At 39.3% G+C, this 13,019-nt stretch overlaps 1 protein-coding gene across 3 annotated transcripts in view; it reads left to right on the top strand.

Moving 5' to 3' along the window:
- The window catches only part of PCSK5 (proprotein convertase subtilisin/kexin type 5), a 460,872-nt gene that overhangs the window by 279,414 nt on the left and 168,439 nt on the right, over nt 1-13,019 (top strand). For all 3 annotated transcript variants that reach the window (XM_045468528.1, XM_045468529.1, XM_045468530.1), the window contains exon 14: nt 9,590-9,733. In XM_045468528.1, the coding sequence (XP_045324484.1) occupies nt 9,590-9,733 (144 nt within the window). The remainder of the gene's footprint in view (nt 1-9,589; nt 9,734-13,019) is intronic.

Genomic DNA, 13,019 nt, shown 5'->3' on the forward strand with positions numbered 1-13,019 from the left:
TAAGTTTATTCCTAGGTATTTTATTCTTTTTGGTGTAATTGTAAATGGGATTGTTTTCTTAATTTCCCTTTCTGCTATTTCATCATTAGTGTGTAGAAATGCAACCGATTTTTGAATATGAATTTGTAGCCTGCAACATTAATGAATTCATTTATTTTAACAGTTTTTTGGTGGAGTCTTTCAGGTTTTCTTTATATAATATTATTTTATCTCTAAATAGTGAGTGTTTTACTTCTCCCTTAACAACGTGGATGCCTTTTATTTCTTTTTGTTGTCTGATTGCCGTGGCTAGGACTTTCAGTACTACGTTGAGAAAAGTAGTGAGAGTGGACATCCCTGTCTTGTTCCTGATCTTAGGATAAAGCTCTCAGTTTTTCCCTATTGAGTGTGACGTGAGGTGTGGGTTTCTGATTTATGGCCTTTATTATGTTGACGTATGTTCCCCCTAAACCTACTCTGTTAAGGGTTTTCATGAATGGATGTTGAATTTTGTCAAATACTTTTTCTGCATCTGCTGAGACAATAATCGTATGACTCTTATCCTTCACTTTATTAATTACCCTTCACTAATTAATTTACTAATACTGAACCTCCATTGTATCCCTGGAATAAATCCTACTTGATCATGGTGAGTGTCCTTTTAATGCATCATTGAATTTAGTTTGCTAATATTTTGTTGAGGATTTTTGCCTCTGTGTTCATCAGGGATTCTGGCCTGTAATTTTCTGTTTGTGTAGTGCCTTTGTCTGGTTTTGGTATCAGGATAATGCTGGTCTCGTAGAATGTAATTAGAAGCTCTCCTTCCTCTACTTTTTTATGCAGTAGTTTGAGGAGAATGGGTATTAACTCTTGATTAAATGTGTGGTGGAATTCACCTGTGAATCCATCTGGTCCTGGACTTTTGTTGTTGGGAGGTGTTTTTGTTTTGTTTTTGTTTTTTCTTTATTGCTGATTCAATGTCGTTACTAGTAATTGGTCTGTTCAGATTTCCTATTTCTTCCTGACTCAGTTTTGAAAGATGGTATGCTTCTAGGAATTTATCCATTTCTTCTAGTTTTCCAATCTGTTGGCATGTAGTTTTTCATAATAGTCTCCTATAACCCTTTGTACTTCCATGATGTCAGTTGTTACTTCTTTTTCATTTCAGATGTTGTTTATTTGGATCCTCTCTCCTTTTTTCTCAATGAGTCTGGCTCAAGGTTTATTTATTTTACCATTTCAAAGAACCAGCTCTTGGTTTCATTGATCTTTTATCATTTATTGAGTCTCCATTTCATTTGTTTATATTCTGATCGTTATTATTTCCTTCCTTCTACTAACTTGGGCTTTGTTTGTTCTTTTTATATTTCTTTTTGGTGTAAGTTTAGATTGTGTATTTGAATTTTTTTTTCTTCTTGAGGTAGGCCTGTTTTGCTATAAACTTCCCTCTTAGGACTGCTTTCTTCGTTTCCCAAAGATTTGGGACCATTGTGTTTTCGTTTTCATTTGTCTCTATGTATTTTTTTATTGCCTCTTTGATTTCTCTGTTAACCCATTAGTTGATTAGTAGCATGTTGTTTAGCCTCCATGGGTTTGTGGTTTTTTTCCACCTTTTTTTTATCATAATTGATTTCTAGTCACATACTGTTGTGATTTGAAAGATGCTTGATATTATTTCAGTTTTCCTAAATTTATTGAGATATGTTTAATGACCTGTGATCTGTCCTAGAGAATGTTCCATGTACACTTGAAAAGGATGTAAATTCTGTTGGTTTTGGCTAGACTATTAGGTATATCTGTTAGGTCCATCTAGTCTAATGTGTCATTCAAGCCCTCTGTTTCCTTATCAATTTTCTGTTTAGATGTTCTATCCATCGGTATAAGTCTGGTGTTGAAGTCCCCTACCATTATTGTATTACTGCCAATTTCTCCCTTTATGTCATTTGGCTTTATGAATTTAAGTGCTCCAAAGTTGTACATAGATATTTACAATTGTTACATCCTCTTGTTGGATCGATCCCTTCCTAATTATGTAATGTCTTTCTTTGTTTCTGGTTACAGTCTTTGTTTTAAAGTCTGTTTTGTCTGATACAAACGTTTCTACCCTGGCTGTTTTTGTTTTTGTTTTTTTTCCTGCTCCCAATCGCATAGAATATCTTTTTGTGTCCGTATCCCTTCACTTTCAGTCTGTATGTGCCTTGAGGTCTGAAGTGAGTCTCTTGTGAGCAGCGTATAGATGGGTTTTGTTTTTTTATCCATTCCCCAACCCTGTCTTTTGAGTGGAGTATATAGACTGTTTACATTCAAAGTCATTATTAATGGGTATGTTTTCATTGCCATTTTGTTGTCTTGTTGTTTTTGTAGTTCTTTTTCATTTCTTCTTTTTGCTCTCTATTCTTTTGATTGATGACTCCATAGCGTTATGCTTGGCTTTCTTTCTCTTTATTTTTTTCTCTTTAAATTTTTGGTTGGTGTTTACCATGGGGTTCATGTATAACATTTGAAGGATATAGTGGTCTGTATTAAGTTAATGGTAACTTAAGTTTGAACACATTCTAAAAGAACTTAATTTTTACTACGCCCTCCACATTTAGGTATATGTTGTCATATGTTATGTCTCTTTATTTTGTGAATCTCCTTAATTAATTTTTTACATATAATTCATTTTACTACCAGCTGTTTACTGTATGTTTTCTTTTACTCATGAATTTTTTTCCTTTCATAACATTCTTCTAATTATGGCCTTTTCTTGTCACCTAATAAAGTCCCTTTTAACATTTCTTATAAAGCTAGTTTAGTGATGCTGTACTTCTGTAACTTTTGCTTGACTGGGAAACTCTTGATCTCACCTTCAATTCTGAATGATAATCTTGCTAGGTAGAGTATTTTTGCTTGTAGTTTTCTCTCTCTCTTTCTTTTTTTTTTTTTTTTTTTTTAAACGCACATCAGATATATCATACCACTCCTTCTGGCCTGCAAAGTTTCTGCTGAAAAATCAGCCTCGTGGGGTTTACCTTGTATGTAAGTTTCTCCCTTGCTGCTTTTATCTGTATCTTTAATCTTTACCGTGTTAATTATTATGTCTCGGTGTGGACCTCATTGAGTTCATCTTGTTTTGAACTCTCTCTGCTGCCGGAAACTGAATGTCTGTTTCCTTCCCAAGGTTAGTTAAGTGTCTAGCTTTGATTTCTTCGAATGAGTTTTCTGTCCCTCTCTGTCTCTCTTTTCCCTCTGGGAATGATGTCAATGGCTGTTCACTTTACGTTGTCCTTAGCCTATCCTCATTCCTATTTTTTTTTTTTTTTTTTTTCTGTTCAGTTCAGGTGCTTTACCCTGTCTTCCAGATCACTGATCCATTCTTCTGTATCTTCTACCCCACTATTGATTCCCTATAGCGTATTTTTAATTTCAGTTAATGTGTTCTTCAACCCTGATTGGGTTTTCTATGTATTTTCTGTCTCTTTTCTTGAAGTTCTGAGTTCTTCCATTCTTCTCTCCAGTCCAGTGAGCATCTCTTCATGACCATTGTTTGGAACTGTTCATCAGGCATGTTGCTTATTTATATTTCATTTAGTTCTTTTTCTGAGGTTTGTCTTCTTCTTTCTTTCCAGCTGTCTCCTCATTTTGCTTGATTGTCTTTGTCTCTTTCTGTGAATTAGGCAGAACAGCTACTTCTCCTAAATTAGAAGGAATGCTCTTGCGTCTGGTCTTCCCCTGTGTAGACTGTATGTGCCTGGTCGCTTTAGTGGGCTGACTGGGGGTCGCGGGTCACTCCGTGCTGGGGCCACCCTGGTGAGACGGCCTGAGCTAAAGTAGGCACGTGCTGGGGTGGTCCTGAGGCCATCCGTGCTGAGGGCATCAGAGTCTGACAGCTGACGCTGACGTGGGCGCAAGCCAGGGCATCACAGCACTCTCTGTGCAGAGGGTACCCTGGAAGGATAGCTCAAGTTGAAATGCGTGTGGGCTGGGGCAGCCTGGTTCTCTCTGCACAGAAGGTGCACAGACAAGGCAGCTGAAACTGAAGGAGATGGAAGCCAGGGGTCATGGCGCTCTCTGAGCAGGGAGCACTTGTTATAGGACACATGAAACTGAAGTGGCTGCAAGCCAGGAGATCCCAGGGCCCCTTGCATCAGGGGTGTCCTGGAAAGCGTCTTTCTTGTCATTCTCTACAGTGTGTCTTTTCTTGTGCGGCAGCTATTCAGCGAGCACTTGATTCTGTTTCAGGAAGAATTGCTCTATAAGCAGGTGGAGATTTGGTGTGGCTGTGGACGAGGTGAGTTCAGGTTCTTCCTACGTCACCATCGTGGACCAGAAGTCCACAGTAAGGATCTTTTGAAGGCTTTCTCGATTGTGGTCTTTGATCTTGTGACACATTAGACCTATCTTGCGTTTTCTTTCTTGAGCAGATGGCATTTGTGTACCAACGTGTAGAACTGATTTTTCTCCTTCTGCATTTACTCACCTATTTCTTATCAGAATGTTGTACCATCAACTGCAAAATCTCCTAAATAATTTAACAATTGGAAAACGTCGTAGGAGAGGAAGAAATGATGGCCCAAATACGGCAGCATTTGATGTGACTTGTGGCAGATTCTAAGGAAATAAGATTACATAATAAGTGAAACAGAAAGAGATAAATTGCCCAACAAGTATGTCCCCTGCGGGCTTAGGAGATTCTTCAGAAATGACACAAATGGAAGTAATCAGTTATGAGTCAGCATTCTTCCATGTACTTTACAAGGAGAAATTTTAGCTCCAAATTGATCTTAAGTTAATGAGCCGGGCCATAGGGTACTGAGGGGTTGGATTTCTTATAGTGTCCTTGCATTATATGCTCCATTGGTACACCTGAGAGATGCCATAAGAAAAATGAGTTCTGTTTTGCGTCGCTATGTAAAGGCAATCGGGTCATGGATTTCAGGGGGTCGGTCATTCATTTCTTGCCACTACTTCATGTGTACTATTTGGAATTCTGAGACTGAACAGCACCCTAATTATGAAAAGCATACTCATTAACAAGTGAGTCCAAAGAAAAGCTGGCAGAGGGCAAGCCACAAAGAAATCAACATGCTAGCCCAGTGTAGTTGTCAGAAAGCAATGAATGTGGCACAGAATGTGTTCCTTTTTGGACTTCAAGTTTCTGAACTCCTGGAAGTAAACAGAAGGGCAGTATTACATAAGGGCTTAGGGACACAGCATTTGGATTCTGAATGGATTTTTTTTTTTTTTGAGATGTAATTGATATGTAATACTGTATTAGCTTCAGGCATACAACCTAATGATTTGATGTTCGTACCTACCGCAAAATGATCACCACTGGGAATCTAACTTCCATCAGCTCACAGAGTTTAAACATTTTTGTCATTTCGTGAGAAATTTTAAGGTCTCCTCTTTCAGCAGCTTTCAAATCTACAGTATACGATCATTAACTCCAGCCACCATGTTTTACACTACACTCCCAGAACTTAGTTGTTTTATAACTGGAAGTTTGCACTCTCTGACCCCTTTTATCCATCTCACCCACCTCTGAACACCCCAACCTCTGGCAACCACCAATTTATTCTCTGTTGTTTATGAGATCAGGTTTTTTTAGTTTGGTTGTTTGTTTGCTTTTGAGATTCAGCATACAAGTGAGATCATATACCATTTTTAAATTGTTTTAATGTTTATTTTATTATTTTTGAGAGAGAGAAAGAGAGCGAGCGAGCGGGTGAGGGGCAGAGAGCAAGAGGGAGACACAGGATCTGAAACAAGGCTCGAAGCTCTGAGCTGTCAGCACAGAGACCGACGCAGGGCTCGAACTCACGAACTCACAAACCACGAGATCATGACCTGAGTCAAAGCTGGACACCCAACCGACTGCGCCACCCAGGCGCCCCCTGTTCAAACCTTTAATCCATTTTTTAAAATGTTTATTTATTTTTGAGAGAGAGAGCAAGGGCACGCATGCAAGGGAGGGAGGGGCAGAGAGAGAAGGAGACAGAGGATCTGAAGCAGGGCTCAAATTCACATGACCTGAGCTGAAGTCAGACACTTAACCTACTGAGCCACCCAGGCGCCCCTAAATCTTTCATCCATTTTGAGTTAGTTTTTACCTATTATGTAAGACAGTGGTTCGGTGTCATTATTTTGCACATGGCTGTCCAGTTTTCCTAGCACCGTGTATTGAAATCCTCTGTCCGTTGTGTATTCTTGGCTGCTTGTTGTAAATGAATCGGCCATATATGCATGAGTTTATTTCTGGTTTCTCTGTTCTCCTCTATTGATGTATGTGTCTGTTTCATGGCAATACCATAGTGTGTTGATTACCATAGCTTTGTAATATATTTTGAGATCCGAAAGCATGATGCCTCCACCTTCGTTTTTCTTTCTCAAGAGCGATTTGACCTTTCATGGTTCCATAAAAATTGTAAGATTGTTTTATTTCTATAAAAATGCTAACGGGATGTTGATATGGATTACATTGAATTTATAGGTTGCTTTGGGTAGTATGGACATTTTAACAATATTCTTCTTCTCATCCGAGCCCAGATTATCTTTGTTTATTTTTGTCTTCGCTTTTTTCAACATTGTGCTATAGTTTTCAGTGTATAGGTCCTTTACCCCCTTGGTTAAGTTTCTGAGCATTTTATTCTTTTTGATGCAATCGTACATAGGGTTTTCTTAGGTTTTTTTTTTTTTTTTTTTTTTTGATGGTTCGATTATTAGTGTATAGACAGGCAAAAGATTTGTGTTTATTGATTTTGAATCCTACAACTTGAGTGAATTTGTTGATTAGTTCTAATAGTTTTTTTGGTGGCGCCTCTATGGTTTGTCATATACAGGATCATGTCACGTGCAAACAGTGACATACTCCTTCCTTTCCGATTTGAATTCCCTCTCTTTCTCTTGTCTAATTGTTCTGGCCAAGACTTCCAATACTATGTTGACTAAAAGTGGTAAGTGTCTCACTCCTGATCTTTATTATGCTTTTTATTTCCCCTACACACACCTTGTTGAGAGTTTTATCATCAATAGATGTCGAATTATGCTAATGCTTTTTCTGTACTTATGGAGATGATCGTATGATTTTTGTCGTTAAATTTGTTAATGTTGTGAATCACACTGATTGGTTTGTGAGTGTTGAAACATTCTTGCATCCCTGGAATAAATTTCACTTGTTCATGCCGTATGACCCTTTGACTGTAATATTGAATTCAGTTTGCTAATATTTTGTTGAGGACTTTTTCATCTGTGTTCATCAGGGATTTACTTGTGGCCTCCTTGTTTGGTTTGGGGATCAGGGTAATGCTAGCTTCATATAAGGAGTTTGGAAATGTTCCTTCTCTTTTGGAGTTTAAGAAAGACTCGGATTCTTTAAATATTTGGTAGAATTGACCAGCCAAGATGTAGCTGTGGCCATTTCTTTGCTGGGAGGCTTTTTATTACTGATTCAAGCTCGTTACTAGTAATTGGTCTGTTTAGATTTTCTATTTCTTCATGATTCACTCTCGACGGGTTGTATACGTCTAGAAATGTATCCATTTCTTCTAGGTTGTTCATTTTGTTGGTGTGTGATTGTGGATAACAGTCTTTTATGATCCTTCATATTTTTGCAGTTTTTATTTTTCTTTTAGTTATAACCTCTCCTGGTTCATTTCTGCTTTTGATTCTCTTCTTCTTGGCGAGCTTAAGTATAGATCTGTCGATTTTGTTTACAATCTCTGTTACCTGCAAACAGAAGCACTGCTAGCCACCAGTGCCAGCAACCTAGAGGTGTCCCCTGGGAGGCAGCCACAAAAATTTGGGTGCCAGATGAGAGTACACGTTCCTTCTGGGAGACATGAGTGAGTTGGAGCAAGGCTGAGGGACAGATCAAAGATGGCGCCCATCAGCGTCTGTCTTTGGAGAGTATTTCAGTAGGCCCTTGGCTGTATGTTAAATCGGATGTCTGCATCTTGCTTTGACTTTAAGGTAAACGAATAAGCCTCTTTAAGAGGAAGTCACTGCTTTTCAATTTGCTGCTTCTGCACTGAGACTTGGAGTGGGTGGGTCCACATACGCAAGCTCTCTGTGAACTAGTCAGTTGACTATTGCCTTGTGGGTCTGAAGCCCTGTATACACTATATGTTTTGGGGGCTCTTCTCAGGTGCAGGTCTTAAAAACTGGGGTACCCGGTAGGAGATTCAAACCTTTTGCTTCTTGGGGAGAAACCTGGGGGTTCGAGTCCCGATTGTGGGTCACAGTGCCAGGGGAGGGGCTTATTCCAAGATTGTGTCTCAACCACTCTTACCTGCTTTCATGTGACTTTTTGTTTGCCTACCGTGTAGCAGCCACTCAGCTAGTTTTAGTTTTTCTTTTTCAGAGGAAATTGTTCCCTATGTAGCTGTAGATTCAGTGAGTCCATAGGAAGAGGTGGATCCAGGACCTTCCTACATTGTCTTCTTACCCTGGAATGCCCCAGATGGGTTTTAATAGCAGTCCATACGCTTGCTGCCTCTGGGAAAATTATCATTCTCTATGCCTGTTGCCTCATCTATATTTTGGGAATTTAAGTGTCTACCTCCCAAATGTTGCAAACCCCGAATGAATTAAAACTTAATAGATGACTGGCAGATCCCTGAAGTTTACCACTCTCAGGGCTGTGGTGGGACCCTTGCGTGAACCATAACCGGATTCTCTGTATTAGGCTAAGTTGGGGAGGGACCTTCAGGAAGGTCCTGCTTCCTACCTGCATACTTGCACGTTTTTTAATTGTTTTGTCTTAATCATTTCTGCTTGTGGTTGATGCTTTTTTTTTTTTAGGCGACTCTTAAGCTTAATGACCTGTAAGCAGTTCTTTTTTTCTTTAGCATTATAAAACTTGACGATTTAGTATTTTTTTAGTAAAAAAGTAAGAAATCAACAGTAAGGACTAAACCAAAACAAAATGTTCTTTGAGAGCCTTTGATGCAAAGGAGGTGAAACACTTGCCTTAGGTCTCCAGGCACCCTTGACCGTGAAATGCTTTACTACCCAACTGTCTACTAGAACATTCTGTGGGGGCGGAAGTTCTCTATTTGTGGTCACCGTTGTAGTGACCACTAGCCACATGTGCCTCTTGGGCACTGGAAATGCGGTATGACTGAGGAACTAAACTTTTCAATTTTAGCTAATTTAAATAGCCAATGGGTCTACGGGCTGTCACTGAACAGCTCAGGGTCTCTAGCATAATAGGAATAGTGATGTATTCTTAAGATTAGACGACTAATTCAGTCAGGTGGAACAAAGCCGTGGTTTTGCCTTCTTATTGATAAACAAGCCAGATAAAACAATTTTAATTTCAAATAAGACATCCATACTTAGAAAAAGGCCTCTCTAAAATGTGTTCATTTCTCAGTCTTCTTATAAATGCTGATTAAATTAAGACGTATTCCATAGTCGCTGCTCAGTAAAATGTGCTATGTGAATTGGCTAAATCTGCAACTGATGGAAAATGTGTATTTCTAGCTGTACGCTCGATGCGATGTTCATATGAATATGCTTTTCACAGCTCTTCTACTGTTGCTTTCTCTTAGAGGAGAAGGAATGGAATGATAAAGCTAAAGCGTGAATGTGTGATCATGCTCTGGTTTCATTATTGTTTCTCAAGGAAAGTTGAAAGAATGGTCTTTGGTCCTCTATGGCACCTCCGTGCAGCCCTACTCCCCAACGAACGAGTTTCCTAAGGTAGAACGTGTCCGTTATACCCGAGTCGAAGACCCCACCGAGGACTATGGTACGGAGGACTATGCAGGTGAGTTGGCTTCCAACAGAGACATGGGCTAAGGGAAGAAATCTCATGCATCATCCCACCATGCAGAAATAAGCTTCAACCCATATTCTGGTATTTTCTTCCATCTTCTTTTCTATCCCCCAAATATGTGTGTATATTCAGATAGCTGGGGGTTTTTTTTTCCTTCAAAGCTAAAAGCACACTGTCTATAGTTTTCATATCTGTTTTCTTCCTCTTGTGGTTATTAAGAGCATATTTCCCTGTTGTCACATATCCTCACAAGAAGTACTTAAAAGACAGCATAATAGCCCAGCCTCTGATTGCGCTATATTTAATACGTAATCTGGGAGGTGCCGTTTGCTTAGAGTTTTGCACTGTTTGAAATAAGGCTTGGTTTTATCAGTCTTTGTTTAGAATAGAGTTCCGAGCATTACTGCATCAAAGGGAATAATCAGTTTGAGGGCTTGGACACATTTTGTCACATTCCTTTCCAGACAAGATGTACCAGTCTACGCTGTGACCAGCTGTGCGTTTATGACACTCATTCCTGCCAACAGTGAGCGGAAAGAAAAAAGTAAAGGAACAGGACATTTTTAAATTTTTATACCTTTGATTGTTAGTAAATCTAAACATTTTTTTCCTCTGTAGTTCTAGGAATTAAATACAACTGTATTTTGCCCATTTTTCTATTCAAATGAGCAGCAATTTCCTTATCCATTTATAAGAACTCTATGTATGTTATTGTCCCTCACATAGTCTCATAGAGTCGTTACCCCTTATCAGTGGTTTCATCCATGGTCAGGAAGCAGACGATCCCTTCATCCGATCTATCATCGGGTCTATAGGAGCTTAACGCTACATTACCACGCCCACATCACCTCACTTCATCTCATCCTGTAGGTATTTTATCATCCCCCTTTGTCACAAGAAGGAAGGTAAGTACCACACAAGATATTTTGAGACACTACATTCACATACTTTTATCACAGTATATTGATAGAATTGTTCTGTATTGTTAGTTTCTTACTGTGCCGTATTTATAAATGAAATGTCATCACGGATATGTATGTGTAGGAGAAAAACAGTATAGGGAGGGTTTGGTACTCTCCATGGTTTCCGGCATCCCCTGGGGTCTTGGAATGGTATTCTCCACAGATAAACTGGGGGAGGAACTACTCTATTTGCTGAAAACATCTTCCCAGTTAGTGCTTGCTTCCAAAACGTTGCTCTTGTGTTGTATTGTGTTGTTTCGACAGAAGAAGAAAATTGGAGGGTAGGGTTTATAGCTTCAGACCTCGCTTGTGCTTTTTCTAAAAAGAAGCTTTAGGGGCGCCTGGGTGGCGCAGTCGGTTAAGCGTCCGACTTCAGCCAGGTCACGATCTCGCGGTCCGGGAGTTCGAGCCCCGCGTCGGGCTCTGGGCTGATGGCTCAGAGCCTGGAGCCTGTTTCCGATTCTGTGTCTCCCTCTCTCTCTGCCCCTCCCCCGTTCGTGCTCTGTCTCTCTCTGTCCCAAAAATAAATAAACGTTGAAAAAAAAATAAAAAAAATAAATAAATAAATAAAAAAAAAATAAAAAGAAGCTTTAGTCTTTAAAATCAACAAAATGTTGGAGTGCCTGGGTGGCTCAGTCGGTTGAGCATCTGACTTCAGCTCAGGTCATGATCGTGCGTTCTGTGAGTTCAACCCTCACGTCGGGCTCTGTGCTGACAGCTCAGAGCCTGGAGCCCCCTTCAGATTCTGTGACTCCTTCTCTCTCTGCTGCCACCCCTCCACTCTCTGCCTCTCTCTCAAAAATAAACATTTCATTAACATTTTTTTAATGAAATCCACAAAATATTCACACGCATTGTTTTTCTAAACTCTTATTTTAACACTTGGCCATGCATTCATCTGAAATTCATTCTGGTTTATGATATATAGTATGAAATAAAAGTGTCTTTATTTGCCATATAGACAAACATTATTGACTGGGTTATCATCCCTTCTTTTACTCGTTTAGGATCCCTTCCTTCATAACTATAGAAGAAATTCTTACACTGGGGTCTCTTCTGGTATCCCTTTTTCTGATTTTTCAGTCTAGTAATTCTTTTTTTTTTTTTTTAATTTTTTTTTTCCAACGTTTATTTATTTTTGGGACAGAGAGAGACAGAGCATGAACGGGGGAGGGGCAGAGAGAGAGGGAGACACAGAATCGGAAACAGGCTCCAGGCTCTGAGCCATCAGCCCAGAGCCCAACGTGGGGCTCGAACTCAAGGACCGCGAGATCGTGACCTGGCTGAAGTCGGACGCTTAACCGACTGCGCCATCCAGGCGCCCCCAGTCTAGTAATTCTTAATCCAGTTGTATCCACACTAGGATTTATTATCTGTCGAACATCTCGTTTTCATGGCAATTCTTAAATCCACCTATAAAGATCCCATTGGAATTTAATTTGAATTTATATGCAATCTCATAATTGGTTGCTTTTTTGGGGGGGGAGCTGGGGGGAGGAGAAATGTTTTTACAATATAGTCTTTCCATCCAAACCACCCCCCATGTCCCAGTTTACTAAAATCTTTTAATTTTATGTATTACTATTCTTCTTACTGTTACCCTATGTATTTTGTGGTCTTGTTGCTATTATGATGGAAAAGATGCCTTTTTCCTAACTAGTATATGCTACCATCTAGGAAACCTAGTGGCTATTGCATAGTTATCTTATATCTGGCCATTCTGCTCAACTCTCTTATTAATTTACATATTTTAGAGTTCATTTTTCTGGGGCAGTTTAGGTATTGTGGCCATATCTGCAATTTTTTTTTTTCCTACTTCAAGGTAGAGCTCTGATTTCTGTCTTGTTGCATTGACGACCATTTATAGGAGCATTCAGTTCTCCTGGGACAGGCTATGATACTTAATGAACAAAGCTTCGCCTAAGAGAACTGTTTGTAAATAGCAATTTAATGTGCCTTTAGACGAGAATTGTTTTCTTTCTCTTGAGTTCTTCGAGATTCTTTTTCGAGATACTAAAGATAAAAGTACGTCATGAATTACCTTAACAGAATATCTTCAGTATGCCTGTGGTTCCTTTTATTCTAAAGAGGTAGTACCCTGGAGTCCATCATAAGTGTGAATAACTCAAACCAGTTGAGCTGACCAGAGCTCGACTGTGTTAGGTTTTGTCCTATTTTGTTTTGAGCTTGTAACGTTATTACTCACATTCTAACTAGCAAACCATTTCATCTTCTCTGATAGGAGAAAGGATACCCAGAAACGTAAACTGAGCATAATAATAACCCGTTGCTATATGCCTTATGCTCGGTTTCCA

The sequence above is a fragment of the Leopardus geoffroyi genome, chromosome D4 (assembly GCF_018350155.1).
Source record: "Leopardus geoffroyi isolate Oge1 chromosome D4, O.geoffroyi_Oge1_pat1.0, whole genome shotgun sequence".
Lineage (NCBI taxonomy): Eukaryota > Metazoa > Chordata > Mammalia > Carnivora > Felidae > Leopardus > Leopardus geoffroyi.